Below are 23951 nucleotides of genomic sequence, written 5' to 3'. Positions count from 1 at the left end.
TCCGGGGAAGCCGGATGGCCGGGTGGCCGGGTGGAATGCCCGTATGACGACGTCCGTGACCTAGAGAGAGGTAACGAAACTAAAATGTACCCAGTGGGGCCGGGCCGGGTGACAGATCGCAATCGGATACGGCAACACGAGCCGTGAAATCCGTGTTCGATCGGCTTTAGTTTCCAGCGACAGGCGCATCGCAAATATCGAAACATATTTCTCACCACGTTTTGCCTCGCAGATGATCCGACGACGAGACTTCTTGGACTCATTTTCTAGGTCAACATCGGGAGTCAAACGGAGCGGGACGGAATTGTTGCTTCGGCGGCGTGTTTGAGTCCACGAACCATCTGCCGGGCGCGGATTTTGGACGTTGATCTCTTGAGATCTCTTGAGCGGTGAACAGGCTGACGATCGCGGTCAAACCGAGAGCCGATGCTGAGGACACATAAACGAGCATACCAAGTCATGCGGTTGATTGCGCGTGGGAAGCCATCGTCTATTTTGTTGACGGCACCAATTAGTGGATTGCGCACGCATACGAACGATGCGCTAAGAAGCGCGAATTTAAATGAATTTTTGCAGGAATTTTATTTGCCTCGTCCGATGCGAAAATATTGGCCAGAAATCGAAAGTAATGGGAGAGTCGTTCAGGCATGAATGATGAATGAAATATTTGAACCATTTAGAGATTTTAAAGCGATCATCACGTGGAATGATCAGTACGCTGTCATATCCGGCTCACCCAACAACATAACAGTCAACAGGGGTCACGGAATTACAAATTTCAGTTGCTAAAGCTTCCCGGGAAGTGAAGTAACGCGAAGATAATTTGTGGTGTAAAAGTAACTGGCTCGGGTGATAAAACGCTCCGCTGCCAGCCGAAGCCCCAGACATCACAGCACCACGCGGATTGCGGAATTGCGGAATGACAATTAATCAAGTCGATTGGCATTTTCGTCGCCACAGCCACGCACGCAATCCGAGCGGATTTTCGTATGCGTTTGCTTCGAAATCGGGCCCATCTGGTGTTTCGCAAAGCCCACCCCGGCCGGGTCGAAACACTGAAATCAAAACAAAACCACAATCTGAGTGGAAAGTAAGACACATTTGGCGAAGGAAGCCGTTTCCACACGGCGCTTCGTCTGGTGTTAATCCGCCCCGGGGACAACCAGGGCGCCTGTGTACAATCTCCAATCGCGATACGATTTATATATCTGTCAAGGTTGTTGGTGGTCGGTGGCAAGCGCACATTTTCGACACTCCGTCGAGTGGAAAAAAAACAAATTACAAACGCCGACACGGGCACACATCCCGGCACAGACCACCCATCATAATCCGAGGCAGCCCGGGCAAGGTGTCGGACATCTATTGATCCGAAACGGGGCCTCCCGAACACAAGGGCCGCCCTGTAACCGCGTGATGCGTCATCGTTTGACCCGAAGGTCCGAAAACCGGCTGAAAACCGAAGGGCGTGCTGCGCGTAGGACCGCGTGAAGGGCGCATCGAAGGGCGTTGAAAACTGGGGAAAAAGAAAGACCCACGCCCAGGCCCTGCGCTCGTCGTGAAATAAGGAAAAGTGACAGACCGACTCACCTACATATCCCCAGGGCCCCCGGTGGCGGACTAGCGGGAGAACTGGAATCTTTTCCTTTTCACTCGGTCATTGACCCAGTTTTCTCGACGGTCTTCCTGGTGCTTCCTGCGCCCGATCGAACGGGTTTCGGCGAGCCACGGACCGTGACGGGTTGCGGTGGAGGACTGAACTGATACATCGGGAGCGAAACGGGAAGCTGATGATAGTACGAGGGCAGAGACATGGATTAAAATGGCCGATTCAGTGTTGATTTAGTTCATGTAACAATCAAAGAAATCGGATCGGAGAACGATAAGAAAAGCAATCGAAACAAACGGGCACACGATCGTCATTCTGTTTGACTTTGGAGATGGTGACATTGGATTCTTGAGCTGTTCAGACATTGGTGACAATTGATCCCAAAGTCACTTAGCACACTGCATGTAATATAAGTGCAGGATAAACGGGAGTTGTTATTTCCTTTGTTGAACTTGTTGTTAACCTTGTTTGCTTGTTAAGTTGTTATTTAATTGCAACATAAGAAACATATTTTTTCTCGGACGCTTCCAAAACAGGGGTGCGATGTTCTTATACTTTTGTCATACACTGTACGCAGCTGGAGCTTTGCTCGTGAAAAAAAGCTCCCACAAAGATGGCGTTGGTAAAGCTTTCGGAAGGCGATCTGAGAAGTTCACTCGCGATCGCTGAAGTTAGTTAAAAGCTTTCAGGATCGTCCTGGCAACACTGGCAGCAATGATGCCTGGAATGAAGTAAATCAATAGTTGGAACATTAAGCAAGTTAGGAAGCTGCAGAAGGATGTTACTTTGGAGTTATTACAGAAACAAAAGAATAAAATGATAATCGTAAAACAATAAATGAAGTTTGTTTTGAATAGACCTAAGATTATACAAAGTTAAATTAAATCAAGGTACTGGACACGAGAAAGCTATCGATGGGCGTACAACAAAAAATGTAAGATTGGTGAAAAAGAAATCCATTATTTTCTCAGTAGATGGCTGTAGCGATTGATATCTCGTAAACTGTCGATCATACAGTTTCAATTTATGCTCGTTTTCAAGCTGACACTTCACACTCAAAAAAATTTTTTGGTGTTCTTTGATAGAAAACAAAGTGAACCGCCATTTGTATTTGACCAGGAAATGGTATGATCTTTGCAAAGTGTTACGGTTTTAACTGCTCTGACATTCGTTTTCGCTAAGGGACACGCTCTTCCCATGCGACTCAAAGCAGATTCATAAAACTCGGGACTTTACATTCAAGGAACACATTTGTTTAAAGTGAAATCTTATAGCGAGGACGAAGTACCAACTAACATGATAACAAAGTTGGCCAAAATCGTTCTACTTTCTAGAAAAACGCATGAATTAAATCCTCGTACTATCTCCGTCAACTCCAAAACTATGTACTGTTTTTTTGCCTAATGCTATATATTTAAGTAATTAATTAATTAATTAATCAATCAACGTGTCCCTACGCAGTAAACGTCCTGTAATTCGGGGTGTTATAAAACAAAAAGACGCCAGAGGCTGTTGTCTCAAATCATCAAAAATTCTTGTTTTTATTTCTGTTTTGTAAACGGCTGTTGCGGCACCCTGCGGCACGCGCCGCGATGCCCCGGACGCAACGCAAACGAATGTAAAAATAATAATAAAATAATCCTAACAGCTAGCGGGGGATGGGAGGGGGGAAGGTCACTTATGGTCCTACTGTGGAATCACCTATGCTTTTGTCTATGCTACACTTTTGCTCCCAATGTACACAATGATCAGTAATGAGGGGCGAGAAAACACAAACCCAAACCAGGGTGATTCGGTGATCGGTGCGCTAATTGCTTTGCTATCACTTGCGCTAGTTGCTGCCGTCCTTCGGCGGCGTTCTTCTTTCCTTTCCGATGGTGTGTAATTGGTGCTGCTATCGGTGCGGTCGCATAGGACGATCAAGATTTACTTTAAGGCTACCGAGCATAGCGGTGAAAGATTTGGTGGACGACTGAATGACAACGAAACGCAAAACGGAACGGAAGTAGAGAGAGGGAGAGAGAGAGAGCGCTAAAGTATGTACATTATCAGCAGCCACGGGTGGGCCTAGATTTCACACTCAAACTCCGATATCCGCCGGTTGAAGTACACCATGCCCTGCTCCAGGTCCTCGCTGAAGCCGCTCACGTCGAGGTACTCGGAAGTGTTCGAGGTGTCGTTATCCTCTAGCTGCCACTGGCATAGCGTCCGTGCCAGGCAGGTACGGGCCTCGGTGAAGGTGGGTCGTTGCCGGGGATCCTTACGCCACGTGCGCTGCATCAGGTCGTAAAGCTCCGCCCGGCAATCGACGGGCACTTCCGGCCGGGCGCCGTTCGGTACGCTGCGTACCACCTCCCGTCCGGACAGATTCGGGTACGGAGTGCAACCTGCGGGGAGGAGAGAAACACGGGGCCGGTGAGAGTGCATCGCAACGGGGGGGCCAATTAGTGGCGCTTACCCAGTGTGGCGATCTCCCACAGGACGATTCCGAAGGCCCACACGTCGGTCTCGCGGGAGAAGATGTGGTACTGGAGCGCTTCCGGGGCCATCCAGCGGATCGGGAGCGCCGGCCGGCTCTTGGTGTCGTGCCCGTGACTGTGGCCGCTGTGGCCCCCGCTGCCCCCGTGCCGACCCCCGTGGGTGTCGTGGTGGTGTCCGTGGTGCTGCGCCCGACCGATCCCGAACGATCGTGCGGTCAGGTCAAACTTGAACCGCGACTCGCTCTGGTTCGGGTGCCTCGGAAGCCGGATCTGAGCGTGCCCGGACTTGGCCTTCTCCAGGTCAACCGACATACCAAAGTCGCAGATCTTGCAGATACCGTTGTGGTCCAGAAGCACGTTCCGGGCCGCCAAATCCCGGTGAACGATCTACGAAGGAAAGAACTCATTAGGATCGACAGTCCGCAATAATCAGGTTTAGACGTACTAGACTGTTCATTAAGTTCGGAGCTTCGACAAGAGAGGGCGCTGGTGCTAGTCTAATTTTTTTTGTTATGTTGGTACACTCTTCATATGAACGTATTTGCAGGTTCATTTCAAGCGGTTACTTAAAAATTTTTTATAAGCCTTTCATTATCAACGTGATGCAGTAATTTTTACAACGGAAAAAAAACAAGTATCGTTCATCGATTAAATTTTTACTTTTGGGAGGTTTAAAATCAAAGGAGATTTATGAACGAATGCTGAAAGTGTACAAGGACTCTTCATCTTTAGTTAGAGGATTAAAAAGGGGCATTTATGAGTTGAAATGTGCAGTATAATCAATATTTTGACTGCAGTATTGGGTTTCAGAAAGTTGTTTGCAAAATGTGTGCCGCATTCTTAAAAAGTGGAACAAAAACGCATTCGAGTGCAACTTGCTTGTCAACATTTGGAGTGTTGTCGACCATCACTAGAGAAGAGGCTTGTATCTATCACCATGAGCCTGAATCTAAACAAGAGGCTAAGGCGTGGTGTGAATCGGGTTCGTCACCGAAACGAGTTCGTATCCACAAATCGCCCAAAAAGGTGTTAGTATCAGATTTTTTGGATGCGACGAAAATGTTGTAAGTGAATTGCTTGCAAATTGATAAAACAATAAATTTTTATTATTGTTGTAACATTTTAGACCAATTGAAAAAGAAAATTGGAAAAATGAAGATAAAAAAGAACTTAGTTTGAAGAAGAATGAAATCCTTTTTCATCAGGACAATGCACCGTGTCACAAGAACATTTTGAAAATGACAAAAATCCTTGAGTTAGAGTTCGAATTGTTAGTATATCCACCGTATTGATTGGATTTGGCCCTTAGCGACTTCCATCTGTTTTCAACTCAAAAAGAATTAAGCATAAATAGCGTTTTTCATCAAATGATAACGTCATAACAGCTGCGGAAGCGTATTTTGAAGTCTTTCCAATTTTTCACTTCAGGGATGGAATCCATAAATTGGAGCCTCCTAGGAACAAGTGTATTGATGTTCAGGAAGGCCATACTGAATAATAAAGTAAAATCGAAACCATAACATTGTGTTTTTCTCGTGGATCAGCTAACCCAATTAGTCATACCTCTACGTTTAAAGACCTTGGAAGATGCAGAAGATTAGAAAATGGGTGCCGCATGAACTAAACGAAATACAACAGGAAAACTCAAAAACCAAATAGGAAATTCTGCTCGCCAGGTACAAAAGGAACTCATTTCTCCATCAGATCGTGATTGGGGATGGAAAGTGGATTCATTTTGCGAATCCACGAAAAAATAATGGGTCAGTCCGGGAAAGCCATCAACTTCGACTACAAAACCAGACTGATTCGGCAAAAAAAAGACAATCCTGTGTGTCTGATGGGACCAGAAAGGTGTGGTGTACCACAAGCTCCTAAAACCTGGTGAAAATCGTTAATAAGGCCTGTCCCACTTAGAATCGGGAACAATTGTATTAGGCTGGGGTTTAATTGTTGATTTGGCTTAGGAAACATGTCAAGGTGTCGAAATGAAGGTATTTTTTTTATACTTTATTTTGAGAGAAAATTTTCAGAAAAATTTTGTTCTGTTGGTCGTCTAACGAAATCGCGTACTTTCTTTGGAATGTGCACCATCATTTTCTGCACAATCTGTTGGTCCACCACAGCGGCTAATTTTTCCAAATTTCTCGCCATCTCTGCAGCGTCCCTCATCACCTTTCCAGTCTTCTTCGATTTCCTATTGATTATTGCCCAACAATTTTCGATTGGGCGGAGTTAAGGGCCATTTGGTGGGTTGATATCCATTGCGATCAAATCCACCTTATTGTAAAAGTATCACAGAACTACATCCCTGCTATGGTGGCAGCTTTCCAAATCAGGCCAAAACTTAACCGGATCTTTGTGTGACTTAATAAATGATAGAATTCGCTTTTTGAGGCACTCTTCTTTGTATAGTTAAGTTCATCGTTGTGTTTGTGATGAAAACCTGATGATCTTGAAGGGAACATCTCCCCGTACCGTGGCGAGATAAAATTTTGGCCCAGGAAGTCCATTTCGTCGTCCATAAGCAGGCATCCTTTTCATCTCGTCAGAACGTACAACTTTCTAGCGCGTGTTTTAGCGATAAGTGTCCTGTGTGGATGCTTTGTTTGGCAAGGAAAAAACCGTAGCTTCTTCGTAGACAGGTGCTCTGGACAGTACTTTCGCAATATCCCGAACCGAAAGTCCAGGATTTACCTCGTAAATGCGACCCCGTAAAGTAGAGTAGTAGACCCCCGCGGCGGTCGCCCTTCCGTACCTTCTTCTCCGAGATGTACTCCATCCCCCGGGCGATGTCATGGGCGAACCCGGTCAACCGTCGGGGTGACAGTGGCATGATCGGTGGCCGATTGCTGTGCACGGACGGTGCCAGCCCATTGACGGCTCCACGAGCCGCCCGGAGCAGGGACAGCAGCCGTCCTCGCATGGCGTACTCCATGATCAGCAGTTGTGGTTCTGCGAAAAGAGCGACCGTGCATGAGCGTACTTCCGACCGGAACTTGTCCCACACCCCACCACCACCACTTACCCTGTTCGAGGCAGGCCCCCAGCAGCGTCACCACGTTCGGGTGCGATCCGAGCTTGCGCATAATTTCCGCTTCCGCCTTCAGATCACCGTGTCCGTTGTCACTCCGTTCCGTTTTGACCGCCACGATCCGGGTGGTGCCGAGGTGACCCGCTAGATCGTCCGCCTCGGCTTTCCACACCTGCCCGAAGTTTCCCTCACCCAGCAGGCTCTTGAAGCGTAGGTTCCCCCGGGCAAAGTCGTGTTCCGTCATGATGGATTCATCGGTCGCGCTCGAAGTGTCCGATTGTTCCAGCCTCACCACCGGACTGATCGGTGGTTGACCGTCCGGGATGTAGCGTTCTAGGTCGTGCGATACCTTGTTCTCTCGGGCGAGCAGCGTCGCCTTGATGACGTACAGTACGATGATAACGATCGGCAGCATCCCGAGCCCGGCCAGCACGAACGTGGCCGTGTTCATGCGGCGCATCTCGATCACCACGTCGCTGTTGTGGTGCAGGAGCACCCCATCGAACGAGACCGCCGGCTTCCGGGTGCCGGAGCTGTGGTCCGGAGCTGGCGGCGGTGACGTGAAGGCAAGCTCCGGTTCTTGGGGTGGTGGTCTCGGGTTCACCCCGAGGGTCAGCTTTGGGAAGATGTGGGACAGGATCGGATTGAAGCCAGCCGCCGTCTCGATGGCCGTCTCGTTGCTCTCGGCCGAGTCCGGCGGATGGGGACGCAGCCCGGTAAAGACCGCCACCTTCGTCGTGGTCGAGGTCGTTGTTGTGGGTTTCGGAGTCGGTTTTGGTCTCGAGTACCGCCCGGTGGTCGTTGAAGTACTCGCTTCCGTAGCCATTGGACTCGCGCTCAATTCCGGCACGGAGGTCGTCGGTGGTTCCGTTTCTTCCCGCACCGGCTGGGGTTCGGTCGTAGTTGAAGTCGTAGTACGTACCGGACCCACCGTCGATCGGGTCGTCGTGGATCGACTTACCGGCACGTAAACCCGGGTGTTGAGTCGCGATCTTGGAGGAGCACTCGGGGTGCTAGTGGTCGGAAGTGGCCCCGCCGTCGTGGTCGTCGTGCTGGCCATCATCTCGGTCGTCGTCGGTGTGGAAAGGTTCCGGAAGATCTGATTGATGTCCGGCAGCGAGACCAACGTTCGTGCCGTTTCGTCCTCCTCGTCCACGGCCACCGTCGTCGTCTGCGGTGGCTGCTGTTCCGTCGCTTCCTGGAGGTTCACGGTTTGGGCGTGCGTTTCAAAGGAACTCGGTGGCCGGTAAAGTTCTTCTGGCGTCGCATCGTCCGGGTAGTTGATGATTAGCTTGGAGATTCCCGCGGCCAACCCGGATGAACCGGATGAGGGCCCGTACAACAGACCCTGAGCGGGATACTCGTCCGACTCGGCCTTGTGATTGCTCGGTAGCTCCGAAGCCACCGGAAGTTTGATCGTTGTTGTCGGTTCGGCCACTGTGGTCGTCGTCAAGACCGGTTCAGTCTTGTTGAGTGTGGAGCTAAAGTTGGCGCTACGTGAGAACACTTGCTTCTCGTCTTCGGCCTCACTGTCGGACAGGTTGCTGAGCGCTAGCATGGAGTTAGCCAGGACATCCGAGTGGACGTCCGGTGGCCGTCCCGTTGAAGTTGTGGTGGTCGTCCTGCGCAGGTAGTGATTCAGTGCGACTGCATTGCGGGTCTGGTAGCGATTGGACCAGAACTTGCTCTTCTCCGTCGACGCTTTTGGAGGCCCCACCTCGATGACCATCTCCGGTGGATCCTCGGCGGGTCGCAACTTACTCAGCTGCGTCCTGCGCGCGTTGATCACCTGATTCCGTGCATCCGGCACACCCTTCGGCCCCGGGATTAGCTTCTGGCCAAAGTACTGATACGGCAGGAGATCCCCGTCCTCGACCGATTTCTCCGTCGACTGGGGAAAGGTCTTGCGATCGCGCAACCGTTTGCCCCTCAGCTCACCGTAACCCGCCCCAACGCCCCGGCCAGAATAGAGCGTCGTTGGTGTCGGTGTCGGCGGTGTCACCACTTTCACCGGCGCCGCGGACGAAAGTTTCGTCGTCTCGGACGCCGGCATTGGCCCGATGAAGTTGTTCGTCTCCTTGGCCAGCTTGATGCTGGCGCCCGTCTGCTGCAGGGCGATCTTGCCGGTGCGCGGGTTCACCACGTACATCCCATGGATCGACTCGTCCGTGTCGAGGAACTCGTCCGGCCCCGGCCCGCCCATACCACGCCCGACCGGCACGATCAGGTTCGCCGTCTCGGGCGTGCTGCTGTCCTCGACCAGATTGCCGGCCACCGGGTCCGATGCCGGCACCGATGATGCCGGCCGCCTGTGTCGGACGTCTGACGGGTACTCCTTGCGCCAGGGTCGATCCCTGGACAGGGCCGTGCGGCGCGCTTGCAACACCGACATCAGCTTGTTGTCCCGATTCGTCACCCTCCGCGCTTTGCCCATTGTCGTCGTCTCCGCTGTTGACGTTCCGCCGGGGGTCGTCGAGGTGCCCGACGACGTACCTACGAGAAGGGAGGGGCAAAAGTAAGACATTAGCGACTTTCGCAGCGATCGGAAGAGATCGGTCAATCAGCTGGCTAGGCCCCGATTTGCATTCCCCGCTGGGAGGAATCATTTTTCATTCGTACCGCCTCCCGCACGGATCGCATGATCGATCGATCGATCGGCGGTCTATTAAAGTGAAACGAATCGATCATCGCCGGCCGGCCGAGCGTGCGCCCCCTCGACGTGTGATTAGGTAACTTCCTTCCAGCCAGCCATCATCAAGGCGCAGTGCAAAAATTGTCACTCAACTCACCCCGCGATGATGGCGTAATTTGCGCGGCCAGCTGGGTGAAGTTATAAAATAATTTGCGTGCCACTCGCGAGCTTCCAGCTTGAAAGACGATCCACCGGTGGGGTGCTAATCGTGGACCGATTGTGGATCGAGGCTGTGAAGGAGCGAAGGTGACAGCAATTAACCCAAAACCCAGAAGTTGATTTATCGATCGGCTGGCGCCCTCGCTATGCGCCGCTGCAAATGAGACGAATCGAAACTGATGGGGCCAGCCAGCAAGCGAGGGCCCCAGCGAGGGGTCGATTCTTCTCACGAGCTGTTGTGTGTTTGTTTGCTCCGGAGGCCCTCATCCATTCCGAGTCCTCAATCGGGTCTTTTTGCACGGTGCACGGCCACTGACAAATTACTGGTTCAGAAGCCCGCGTAAAGCATAATCAAGCGGAGTGTTATCTGTCTGTTCGACCATTCAGCCGGCCAGATCATCGTGTGGAAAGAATCATCCATTCCATTCTGACGATCACGCCTCCCGACAACATATCGTGCCGAAATCGTCTAATAACACGGTGTCGAAACAGTGTCAGGGGTGAACATTCCGCGCTGTGGCGACCGTGAACGCTGACCTGCGCACACGCTCCGTGCCGAGGGGGTCTGCTCGAACTGCTCGTCTCTACTTCTAACACCCCGTTCGTAGCATTGTCCCCGGAGGATGATTGCTCCGGTCCGGCGATTTCTCACGCTGAAAGCCGTCATTCGAGCCGCGTGCATGATAGGCTGAGGAATGCCTTTTTTTCGGGGGGTTGCGCTTAAAACATTGGTCTGCGGGTCAATATCGTAAAGAGGTTCATGATTAGCCCGCATAGTCGTGATGGGGTGCTCCGTACTAAATGGCCTTTAGTATGATGGCGTACAGAAGCTTTGAGAATTCCGTGGACCACTGGGAAAGACTCAGGGATGTTTTGGTCAATCGAGTATTCAAGTTCTATTCTTCACAGTACCATCGAGTAGCTGTTTATAAACGTGACCTTAACTTATCAAAAACCTCGAACGGATGTGCCCTTCGGAATGGGAAAGGATCCCCCCGCAACGAGTCCTTGCGGAACATCGAAAGCGTTGATAAAAGGAGATAAAATATAGGAGTAGATCTTTATTATAGCTGATGTAATGTGAGCAAATCAACTTTTGGCATCTAGCATTGGGACACAAAATTGGCCAAAAACTTTGAACAATGCTTACAAGATTTATAGAAAATATTTACTGTATATGTAGTGACTGACTTCTGCACTATACTCCAATTCGAAACTCAGAATATCAGCATAAACGCACGATCGTTCCTTCAAACTAGACGACTCCTACAAGATATAAATGTTTGGATTTTTATAATAAAGAAATAGAGAACACAGCCAATGAAATGAAAAAAATTCAAGATTGGTCATTGGTCGAATAATTTACGATATAAAAATGGTATTTAGAATAATATTCGAAATATTAACCGCGTGCATTTCATGACAAGGACTACGATGAACTACCGGGTCTAAAACTATGAAGTGGATAAACTACCAGGTTCATAACTATGAAAGTAGAAGTTCAGCGTCCTTGAACTTTCTTGGAGCCTTTATTTATACGATTCTGCGAGCTCTTTTCTTCAGTAGATAGCAGAACCCAATGATGCCCACCAAACATTATTTTTAGGCACAATAGTGGATATGTTCAAACTCTTTCAAACATAAGCTGCAAACTAAATTTATTTTTTATTCCTTATGAAATCTATTGCATGATATGAAAACATGGTAATGTTGCAAAAAACCATAATGAGGAGGACTGAATTGACAGTTAGAGCCATCTTGTTACACAATCTTCTTTCATTCTTTTGGTCCTGGCAGAAAAAAAAAGTATTAAATCAAATCGATGCTCATTGGGATCTTTAGATATTTTGAATTTTTGGCTCAGTTTGAGTTTGAATGTTATTTTTGGTACTCTACTGAAATAAGTGACTTTTTACCGTTTTCCTTCTCTTATGAACTTCCCATTAGGAATATTTTATGTCAATCATGACATCATTTTATCAAGTTGATTTTCCAAGAAAGTGTGATACATTGCAAGTTTAATAATAATACTATACAACCCACTAGATATCAGAAACTCACTACTTACTCAAGACTCGTACACATAAAAGTGCAACTCATCTGCTTCATAAAACCGTTTCCTATCACGTCCTCACGGCGCAAGGTTATCAAACGAACAGGAGCTTTGTTTCGTGCCGTTGGACTTATCAATCTTAGGTGCCAGCGATCTGAGCACGCTGCCTCATTGCGGTAGGCATGCCGACAAACGATTATGCAGATTCGATGCACTTCGAAAGGAAAATGATAGGACGGGTTGTCGAGGTACTTCGCCAGCCGGCCCAAGCCGTACGGCCGCTGAATGAAGATGCTCCCCGGAAGCGCAGGCAGTCCACAGGCGCAGAGATGACGCAGGGCGCGTGACAGGAGATGACGTTGTTTGCCTTGAATTCAATGTCACGCGGCGGCAGAAGGGCAGCCAAGGTGCGCTTCATGTTCTTCTACGTGCAGTGACACAATCGTGGTATAAATAACGAGACTTTTATACACCAAATTGCTGGCATGGTTTTAAAAGCCCGCATAGGCACAGTTACGATTATGGTGCGACCGCCTAGCGCCCTTCCTGAATCTGTCACACGCTGAGAGGATAATTAATCACTAGCAAAATGGACACCATTAATCCGCTGAAAGCGGCCAGCACGAGATGGTACGGTTTTAACGACTACTCAGCCAGGCTCAGGCAGCCAGACAGCCAAATGGCCCTTGCGCCACGAGCACAGAGATGGTTTTAATGTTCGAAAAATTATTCAACCACTTTGTCGCCGCTTGACGTCGCCATACTTCCTGTCCCGACTCCTTGCCTCCTGGGCGAGGGTCCATTTCACGCCAGCATTAGAAATGCATCGATCTGTCATCGGACACCGCGTGCGGTACATGGGTAAATAAAGAAAAAACAAGTCGCAAAGCACGAAACGTCGCCGACATGATTTTCTGCGTGCTGCGAACCAGAGCACGCGAAAGTCCAACCGAGAGTCCTGGTCTACTTGTCGTCGAACGGCTGTCTGTCGGCCTAATCTGTCGCCCAAACGCTCGTTGAAGTCTTTCGTTTCGCCCGCCGGTCGGCCTCCCCGTGTGTGAGCGTGTGCGTTACGCAAGCGTTTCGCACGCACCCCGGGCTTTCCCAGGCGATCTTCGCGCATGTCGTGGCAAGGGGTCCATTCCCATACACATGTGCTTCTGCTTCTTTACGTAATGGTTGCACTCCCGTGTCGGCGATGCTGCCGATGTCACGAGCTGCTAAGAAGTGCGCAATGTGCGCACCCCGGGCATCGACTATCATCGTCACCCCGGTGGCCGGCCAAAAGCGGCCTGTGGATGTGCAAATAGAAACGTTCACGTCGAAAGGCGGCCTTCCTGGGTTGCGCCCCAGCCAGCCAATCGATGCGTTTCTCCGGCCGGCCGAGTGGACCGCGGTCAGATGGGAGTATGTTACAATGTGATGTAAACATTGGCATCTGGCGCTGGCTATCAGAGTAAGCGCTGTCCACCCATTACCAGTAGCCGTGTCTCAGTTACTTCCGCGCAATGCCGCGTAATGATCGTATGCGACCGATCGCAGATGCATCGCAAACGAAACGCGCCGGGGACGCGCTGTTCAATCAGAAAATTAATTCGTTTTACCACGCCGAAGAATGTGTGACCGTTTGCCGAGATCCGAGAGATTCCGAGAAAGGAATTTAAATTGAAATTGCATTTGGCAGATCAAGATTAATAAAATAAAATGTTAATATCTTCACGAACAACGACACATTCCAAGCCATTTTTATCATCTTGCAGTTGATAGAAAATCATAATAAACTTGCATCGATTTTACGAGGGCGTATTTTCTATTTTACCTACATTTATCGCATCGAATGCAATATGGAAATGTTTAAAAACTGTGAAGATAAATGTTTAAAATAATATTATAAAAAATGATACATTAACCAAAATTGGATTGAATTACTGCTTTAAAGCTAAACAGCAACATTTAATGGAAAATTTTTGATGATTTAAAGGCCTGAAGGGCGTGTTGTAAGAATGCTTCAACAGTGCCTCAATTTATTAAGCCTGAAACGTTTATCAATAATAATTTATACGAAATCAAATAACTAGAAATGTTGCAAAAGATCAAAATAAATGCGAAGATTATGTTTGATTTTTTCTTGATCAAACTCGTTATTACAACATAAACAATTTCAGTATTTCGCTACAATTCAAGCATTTTACTTTCTGCAGATCGAAAAAAATATTTTGTGAAACAAGTGTTTTCAAAAATTTATAAAAAATATGTTTAAGTTGCCAACGATAAAATAAATATATAAGAGTTTTCCAAAACTTTGTTAGTGAAATATTACAAAAGTTCAGAAAACCCTAGGTAAGGATTCGTCTACACTAACGATTCGATTCAATGAAAATAATGTAATGAATGAAATCATTTATTGAACCGCACTATTTAATCACAGCCACGGCATGAGCCAAACAAACAATAAAGCGAATGGAAGAAATGGCTGGCAAGGGGCGACTTGAAATGGCAGAATTGTGCGTACGGAGCCTTCGCCGGTTACCGGGGCGCTTCGCATGATCGGCGAAGAGGCCGGTCCTGGCTGCCACAAGCGAGAGAGTAGGTGGGTTCCACGTACGACAATCGACTTGCAGAAACTGCATCGTAATCTCCCATAGTGCGCTTGCGATTCGCAAACACAATGCCCAGCACCACCCCCTCATGCATCGGGGGTGGATCGGGCGTGGGGGGGAGGGGGCAGCGGATGCACATTGCACACTGCTGCTGCTGCGGCATTGCATTACGGCGTTCTATGCGCAATCGGTTCCCTGCATCGCTTTCGGTTGTGCCGTTGTTTACCCGGCCCAACTGTGGTTGCTTTTCTATTTCTTCTTCCTTCGGCATTGTGCATTCTGTGTGCATGTGTTTGTGTGTTTGTGTGTCGGCATCGAGCGCCCGCGCCACTTCCAGTATTGTGCCTCGGCTCCCTGGGCCGCTAACATCGTAATTAGACAGGAAGCACGGTCCGCCTGCCGCTGCACATGCTCGCTGCAAAATTTATGCTCACCATGCCCATGGGCGCGCGATCGCACGGAATGGGGGAGGCCGGCACCACTGCCACACCCTGTTGCGGGCCCGGCTCATTTCCTCAATTTACGAGCCCCGTAGCCCCCGGTCGACTGTCACCGGCCGATGTTGGCTGGCTGGTTCGATTGTGCTTCGGGCTTCCTTCTTCCGAATGACATGCTGGAGGTACCGCGCGAGCTGTTGCAGGTAATGTCAGTTATCATCGTAAGATGTTACGACATCATCAACACACCGGCGACCTCTCTCGATGGGTGCCCCCAGCTGGCGCAACCAGAACGAAAGGCTGCACTTTTTGGAACTCTATTGACACCGCAAACCGATCCTCGCGAGCCGTTTGCCGTTTCTTTCTCCGCCCGTTCACATTAGCATAAATTACGTTACGCAAACCACAGCCACAGAAACGAGTGTTGTTGTGGCAGTTGTCACTTTCTTGTTGGCCAAGCGGAGGCTTGAGAGCCCAAGCGAAGTGTTTGGAAAGATAAACAGACGAACCGCGAACCAATAGCGAGCAAACAATTTGGGAGCTTAGATCGGGTGCCCTCGGCTGGGATGCTGGTCGGAGGAGCTTACTTCGTTCGACTGGCAAATGGAGCATAATGAAGGGGTGAGCTTTAATCCAGAAACCAATGGAGCAGATAAAGCTGGGATCGGAGTGTCATAAACAATTGGTGCCAGTAGTGGGCTTTTGCCCAGTACTTATTCCGACGCAACTATCCAACGGAACAAAATGCATAATATTTTCTGGATAAAGCTTCTAGAGTTTAATTCACAAAGTCTTAGGTTTATTGTTACCTTCTGCAAAAGAGTCCAAATGTTCTTGCAAAACAAAGCACTAAAGAGTCGAAAGACGTAAAGACGAGTGTCAAAACTTGTTGATTGGGCAAGCAGTCTTGGTCTACCCAATAAAAGGAGAAATGAATAGATTGACTTGTTGGCTTTCAGAAAATATTTATCCATGGCGATGATTAGAAGAAATAACACGACATTTTCTCAATCGCTCAATTATTACTACCAATTGTTGTAAGTTCATGCCTTTCGAGTTGGAAAAGCTGGACACTGTATGGAATGATGAAGTTGAATCCTGTGTGGAGTGGACAGAGACTAAACACTTGCTTCTTGTGTCGTGTGTATAATGCTTCGGTTTATTTACGGAACTCCTTTCGTGTGCAGCTTAGCTTAAGCAATTAATTTATTTATTCTTGAATGGCTTTAAAAGTTAAAAATGAAGCAAAATTACGCCAAATACAAAAATCCTAAAACTGCTTTTACCTGATCCTGATCAATACATTGAAAAACAGATCCTTGCGATGACCAAGTACAAGAATCTTAAACTCAGAACTTGTGCACTTCGCAGGTTCACCCCATTTGTGCCCAAAAGACTGCGTTACTCATAAATTTAAAAAAGCCGCACAAAGGTTTAAAATCTGTAGCTTAATTCGCCAGTCACATTCAACACAAATCTGGATTTGAATCAAGCCTTTAAAATTGGAAAACATTTGTTCATTATGTTGTACTGCGTGAATGTAACCATACTGCGCATTATTTTGTACCATAATTCGATTTTCACTTTGATAAAGAGAAAATAAAATTAATTGCAATATTTGGCATTTTTTTTCAATTATCTATTAAAATCGCGTCTGGCAAAACTACTCACGGAGAAGTTAACTCACTTAACAGCATATCGCAAAAACCTGCTCCAACTCGTCACCAGCTACCCAATATCCGGCGCGCATTCGATCGATGGCACGATGGCGCGTCCCTGGGCTGCCTAAATCAATTAAACGATCTGCGGGCCGGAGTTATGAAGAACCGGCTAGCTCCACGCGTGGGTCAGTTTCGAGTGGTTTTATTGGCGTCGGTGACGAAAGCCCTTCTCGCTAGGCACGGTCCGAATCTCGGTCCAGGTCCACACGGAGGCAACGGAGGCATTTTTCGGCCCCTTAGCCGTTTTCGAAAGGTCACATCAAACAGTCGGTACAACCTGGGGATTGATCTGATTTCGGTGCTCGATCCGCGTGCTCGAGGGTCACGGTGTTATGCTCTTTTTTTGTGGTTATTTTGAGATGACTCAAAAGCCTCTGGTTGAAGGTGGTTGAAGAGCGAAAAAAATAGGATCACGCACAGTGTCCTATAAATTAGATTTATGTGCTTCCCTTTCGCCGATCCGCGTTCCGCGAGGTGCACGCGTTTAACGATTTTACGAACTAATCCGATCGATGTGGGTTTCGATTCGGGTTGGCAAACGCAAAATAGCGGACTGTGGCCACGCTAAGCCGTCGGATACGGTGGCGAGAGATCGTGACGCACGATTCACGCTGGTGCCTCGGTTTGCTGATGAGAAATAGAGATAAAATATTTCCTCTTTGCGCAGCGCAGGAACACTCATCGCTGATTTCGGACGTGATAAGATTATCGCCAAATGTAGAAAACCGAACGACGCAAAACACTTACGTCGTCGAATCGCGAGTCGAAGCGGGTCGGCGAGGTTCAAGCGATAAGCGGAATTTCCGCATCAACCAAGGGAAAAAGAAGTATATGTTGAAAAATTTGCATTTAGCATAAAAATTCGAATTAAACAATTATTTGGTACGATTTTCTTTCACAGTAAAAAGAATCATGTTTTAACTCTATTTGAATTATATAAAAGTTGAAGCGTTGAAGCTATCTCGCCGACCGGCTGAGACGTCCGTTAATGGGCGGTACGGCGTCATTAGCATCGCTTTTTGATTACATATCGGCAAGGAAGTCACGGCGTTTTACAATTTATGCCTGAAAGTGGCAAGCCGGCTCAAGGCGGTGTTTAAAAATTTAGCAACAAATTACGGCGTTAAAGAAGGAAATGATCGAGCGGCGGTTGAGTGACGGAGAGCCAAGACCCCGTCGGGGTCTCGGAACGACACGTATGCCCGTAAGCAGCCGTCACGGGGGGCCACGTTGCATGCGATCGTTGAGAAGATAATCTCCGTGGAGTATCGCTGCACGGGAGGAAGTTGCATTTGGGTGGTAATGATTTCACACCTATTATTGTGTTTGCACTGTTGCATTAATGCACCGCGCGGCGGTCGCGACGGGAAATGACGAAAGAGCTTCAGCCTCGAGGCTCGACGTCCGGCACGTTCAACGGAGCGATCAGGTACCAATACGGTTTTTAATAAAATATTCTGACATGTCCGCGAATTAAAATATTATTATTAAAATGGCAAAATAGACACATGAGCTCCAGGAGCATCCGTGAACTCGCGGGGGCCTCGCCGTTTTCAAGGGGCATTATTTGAAAGACATTTAAATTATTCCATCAACCCCCCGGGGTTTCGAATGTCACCCGGTGGCAAATGGAAAGTAAAATGAATTGCCGATCCCCGTGCTCTGTGCCTTAGCGCTTGAGCTTAATCGAGGATCCCGAAACCGGTTCGGAGTTTCTACATCAAATTCGGAACACGAACGAACGATGCGAAAATCGATACGAAGCTCACACAGCTCAGAACGATCAGGATCAGTAGGTCAGTGTGCGAGGCCGCTGGCGTGGCGTCATGGCGCTTTCGTGCTTTACTTTACCCGCCTTGGTGTGCCTTACCGAGGGGGAGCTTCTTGCCGGATGAAGGCATTTCCGTGCGGAATCAGGCCACCGAAAGAAAGTTAGCCAATTCGGCATCCGCTGTAGCGGTTCGGCAAACGAACGGGGCCTCGGTTTCAGCGGTCAATGTCATGCGATGGGATGTTTGCAAATTAGCCCAGCGAAGAAGAAGGTTAGTTGCTTCTTTCAACATCCCCGTGTGCTTTTGCAATCTACATATACGTTCAAAGTGCGCATTTCATTGGAATACATTTGACTTTCGGAGTATTATTTCGGTGTTTAAAAAACCATTATCGCTGATTATTAAAATAGCTTCAAAATCCTTTTTCAAGTCAGACCTTTTGAACAAATAGAGCCGTATTTGCATCAACAAAATACAGTTTAGTTGGTCGCATCCAACGTTTTTACAATAAAATATTTACAATAACATTAGGAGGCGAGAAATGCATTCTGTTATCTCTTAGATGAGCTACGCATAAAATAAACCAATCGGCTTTCTTTGTTCTAAAAAAAATTGAAATTGTTTGAAATTTGGACTTTGTTTGCGAGCTCTCGTCTCTTATTAATTCTTAAATTTATGAATTTTGGAATTATTGATTTCGATTTTTTGTTAGTTTTGCACCGTATTTTTTTTAATTTTTTAAGGCAATATTAATTATTTGCATCGTAAACATAAATTTCCAAACAGACCTTAAAACTGAACGGGTCTCACAGAGCGCCAAAGTGAAAAAAACAAGTGGCAGGCTGAGTTTCAGAGAAGAATTCTAAGAGTGAGCTTGCGCACACCTTGCGCAATCGAGTAGGACGCAAGACGACACCTCGATCGGGTCCGTCCGCGTTCGCGTCGCAAAATTCATTCGTGATCGTCGAGCCCTTTGACCCGCTCGCCGCATGAGGTGCCCTCTAATTTCGCTTCGCCCCGGACCGGGTTGCCCAAGAAGTCCGTTACGTAAGCCGATCGCCCATCGCTAGCATCGTCAATCGAGTGTGTGTGCTGTATATTAATTCACCAATCTATGCACCGGGCTAGGGCCCATCCATCTCTGCGTCCTCCGTCTTGGACATCTGCACCGAGTCCGCGGCTCGTTACCGATCGTTGGCCGAACGAAACCCAACGCCAGCCGGGCTGCAGCGTCCCGTGCTGAATAAACACAGTCTTTGGTGGTAAATTAAATTTTCCCATACCGTTTTCTGCGTTTTCCGTAGGGGGTTCTCTCGGGCCCGCTTTCTGCACGTCGGCCCACGATCAGCCCTGTGCTGGGCTCCGTACGCGGGTCTCGAAGTTTGCATCTTTCGCCGGTCGTGGACCGCAACCTTTCGGTTATGCCGAGGGAACTCGCCGTACCACACTGCGACCATATCCGATGGCCCGAGCGCGCGCGGGAACAGATGTTTGCGCGCTAAACTTCGATGCAGTTAGTTCATCATCGCTCGGCAGCATACGTATGCTGCTACCCTGTCGGTGCCACATTATTACACATTACACTTCCCATGGGCCAACTGGACCAGGAGATGCCGCGCTGGGCCGCGTTTGTCGTGCACGTCGAGCGGAACGGCATCGATCTGACAACTTTTCCCACGAGTTTTCCTGACACCCGGCGAAGGCTCGGTTCGTCGAAGGAATGCTCGTTACTGTTACTGTTTAACGGTATGTCTATGCCCGGGCACTGCGAGTGCTCCAGATGAACTATTTTCATTCACTTCTTCCTATCTGGACTTTTGCGGACACAGTCTTATGTGTTCTTCATCAAACAGCTATTTAACAATCCAATAGCTCCGTGGAATATTCACATAAAACTAAACCGTGTTTGCCTGCACGAGACCAAACAAAAGCCCAAACACTACTGTGACCGAAAACCTACGAGAAACAAATTAAGGATAGCTTTAACTATCGTTGTTTGGTGGATTTTGAATTCTTTCCAATATCATCACATTTTGCATTACTTTTTCGTGATCGTTTCGTGATTCTTTCTTCAAAAAATCGACACATGTCGTTTCGCAACCTCTGTGTACGTCTGACTTCTAGTCATTCGCTAAACTCAAGAGGCCGCTCCGTTGACACCTTTTACAGTCAATAGTTGAGATAGGAACCGAAACGAAGAGTGTCTTGAAAGCTACTCCAAAAAAAGAATTCTTCGTCCCATTTTGAAAATTGAAAGAACTGTAGACATAATTTAATAGCAAGGAATAGGGATTGTTAAAAAGATGTTGGCATAGATTTAGAAGAATAAAGAAAGATTGCTCGAGTTATAAGCGAATTCTCTATACGTTTCGGCCACAGTAGCACAACCTCTGGTACACCTGCCGAAACAGTGTAATCATAGATTTGGGGGCAACACACAAATTACGGTCAGTTCGCATAATTATGCTAATCATCGCCGGCGCAAACCGAAAGGGAGCAAATTGCTTCCGATGCGTGTAAAGCGTTCGCACACGAATTCCCACACCGGGAACTGCAACGCCGCGGTAAACTACGAACCGTAGAAATATAGTAAACATTCGATTGCATCCACACGCAATTATTGATCCAACCGACGGTCCGGTTCGTCCGCCACGGCCACTCTGCGGTTCTACACTACTCAGCCGAAAAATTATACTAATTTCATTAAGCCACCTTGAGGCTGACCTTAGCCGACGTGCGAGCACACGATTGATGGACCACAAATTTGAAACCTTTCTCAGCGCGCGCGAGAGAGAGCGACGGCGCAAGGAAACTCCAGTTTTCACATCTCGCACCGGCTGATTGAATGTTCCTTTCTGCATTCGATGTTTGGTTCGAAGAAAACATCCAACGACGATGCATCACGACCACACCGAATAATGACCGTCATTAATGAGGTTTTATCGAAATTATAGATCGCTCGCGCTCCAACTCCAGTGCCTTTTTCGGGGGGGGTAAACAATAAATCACCATCACCTATCATCATCGGCTTCTGGGCCACACTCTCCGGGGATTGGTTTTTGTTCGCCCGCGAAAAGGCACAAAGTGGCCAGCGGCCTCCGGTAATCCGCGAAAAGGAATCCCACAAAAAACCATCGATAAGCACGGGAAGCAAAAAGCAGTCAATGCGCAAACAACTCGCCACGCTTCGGACGCCAATCAATGGAAGCACAAAAAAGCGCGGGCCATTTTTCCAACCATTTGTTGGCGCGGGACCGATTGATTTGGCCGATCGCGGTTTAACTGCGATGTTTACCGATGCTCGATGCTTGATGCCTTTTTTGCCTTTCTCTGCTTTCAATGCCGGCCGATGCGGATACGGCATTTGGTTTCGGGCGGACCAGATTTCACCAACAACTGGTTCAGCGGAGCGCCGGCAGCCCACCGAACTTTCTCCCACGGTATGACAAATGGAAACCAGCGACAGCGTGAAGAAAAAAAACGGTGTGGTGGCACTTCCGGTCCCGGAACGGTTGGCGATCGATGTGTAGCAGAGGAGACCAATTTACGATCCGCTGGACGGAAGACGCGCCTGCAACCGGAAATACGGCGTGGTGTTATGGTGGCGATCCTCGGTACTCATCATCCCATCGCCAACATGCCAGAGCGCGATCTGACTCCTGTTAATGTGCGCTGGATCCACTCAGACCGTGCAGCTCGATTGCTCCGATTGCTCCGTAGAAAGTGGATTTTTTTTTACCGAAAGCTCGTGAATTGCAAAACGAAGACCACATCAAGCGCATTACGACGCCCTTTCTTCCGACGTCCAACGCAGCAAATGTCACGGAGCCCTTTTTTATCTTTTGGTCGATCAATTTCACCGACGCTCTAGCACCGACTCCTAATGTCGGGACACATTTTAGGGGCCCCCGCTGGTGGGCGCACTTTGAAACAGTATCTTCGATTACGTAACACAATTGGGAAGCGTCGACGAGGAATCAGCGCCGAAATGAAAGTGAAAACACCAAACTCCCGAACCTCGGGTGCTCGAACTCCGTCGTTCGTGACGTGCGCACGATGTCGTGAGTGGTGTCTTTTTTCCTGCGCTTCGAAAGACACCAGAAGTAACGACAAACCAACGACGTCGGGCTCCCGCTCCGGTGCCATGACACACCATGTGCAGCGGACAAGGCAACGAATTTGGAGAAGACAGAGCGGCGGGCCCACTTAAGGCTAAAGGTTACTTTCTCCCAAAGGTGCACGATGTTGCCGCTTACGGATGGTGCCTCATCTCATCTGCTGGCTCTGGTGCATGTGAAACGCTCCTGGCCATCGTTGAGCGAGCTAAATCCGGTTTCGTGTAGTCCCCCGGGGGGGAACTTTTACCTCCGATGGGGCTTGCATAAAGTTCAGCGAAAGGCCCCGGAAAGTGTTACAAAAGTGTGTTTGTAGTACAAATCGCCCGCTCTCGGTAATTATGTTTTCAAACACACAACACATAAAAAAACTTAATAGTCATCTCAATAATGGCATAAGCGAGGTTCGGAAGAAGCACCAAGCTCTCCAGGCACCGCCATTAAATAATCAGCGACGCAATTATCGCGCAGAAAGCACAACAAATCAGGCACAATGAGCGAACGATGAGTGTGCGGAACACAATCAAGGGAACATTTGCATTTGCATGCCCCACAATCGGCTGGCGGCACTCCGAAAGGGGTTGAAACCCTTGCAGCTTAAATGCCGAAAGAGAAAGACCCCGACCGATCTTCACGATCGTGGACGATCTTTAGGCCCCTTCCCCCGGGAAATGGGTTCGTTTTGTTTCATAAACGGAACCGTTAACTGGCACGCAAGTTGCCGCGCGTTACACTTACAAACGATCGCACCCCTCGTTGTTTTGCGTGGCATAACTAATTCAAATTTCATTTATGCTCTTTCGTTCGAATCTCCAATTTCCATATTCGTGTCCCATAATTTCATTTCGCGCGCACTCTTTGCGCCGACACTCGTGATCCAGATGATCGGCGCCGTCCAAACGAGCCGAAGAACCATCAATCCGTGCCACGGGACCATTGTTCCACCGGGAACAATCGGGTCGTGGAGCGCCGTACATATTTATGCACACGCGCAGGATCGTGTATGGGCGCAAAAGGCACATGGGTTGCCTTCCCAGAACTCGCTTCTCGGTGATCGGAGCGACTTGGGGGCCACTATTACTTTCGTTCTATTGCACCAGCAACTGACCAATCGATTGGCAAGCGCTCAAACGCCAGCGGCCTATCAGGCCACGCAATGCGCCGGTTGTCTCAGTGAAGCCTGTGGTCTGTCATAACTCATCTGAGCTTTGTCTCGGGTTGTTTGGTTTTTTTTTTTTGGTCCGGTCGCTTGGTCGGGTGCTTGTCACTTCGGAGGCCCAAGATG

The 23951-nt window shown here is 48.6% G+C and overlaps 1 protein-coding gene across 1 annotated transcript in view; it reads right to left on the bottom strand.

Annotated features, from left to right (window-relative positions):
* Positions 1-3130: 3130 nt before the first annotated feature.
* The window catches only part of LOC131215508 (mucin-5AC), a 46820-nt gene continuing 25999 nt past the window's right edge, over positions 3131-23951 (bottom strand). Inside the window, exons 2-5 of the mRNA XM_058209899.1 lie at positions 7112-9610; positions 6842-7038; positions 4065-4473; positions 3131-3993 (exon numbers count right to left, since the gene is read on the bottom strand). Of these exons, the coding sequence (XP_058065882.1) occupies positions 3674-3993; positions 4065-4473; positions 6842-7038; positions 7112-9610 (3425 nt within the window). The 3' untranslated portion in view covers positions 3131-3673. The remainder of the gene's footprint in view (positions 3994-4064; positions 4474-6841; positions 7039-7111; positions 9611-23951) is intronic.

This window comes from Anopheles bellator, chromosome 1 (assembly GCF_943735745.2).
Source record: "Anopheles bellator chromosome 1, idAnoBellAS_SP24_06.2, whole genome shotgun sequence".
NCBI classification, from domain to species: domain Eukaryota; kingdom Metazoa; phylum Arthropoda; class Insecta; order Diptera; family Culicidae; genus Anopheles; species Anopheles bellator.
This window is presented reverse-complemented; position numbering and strand designations above follow the sequence as displayed.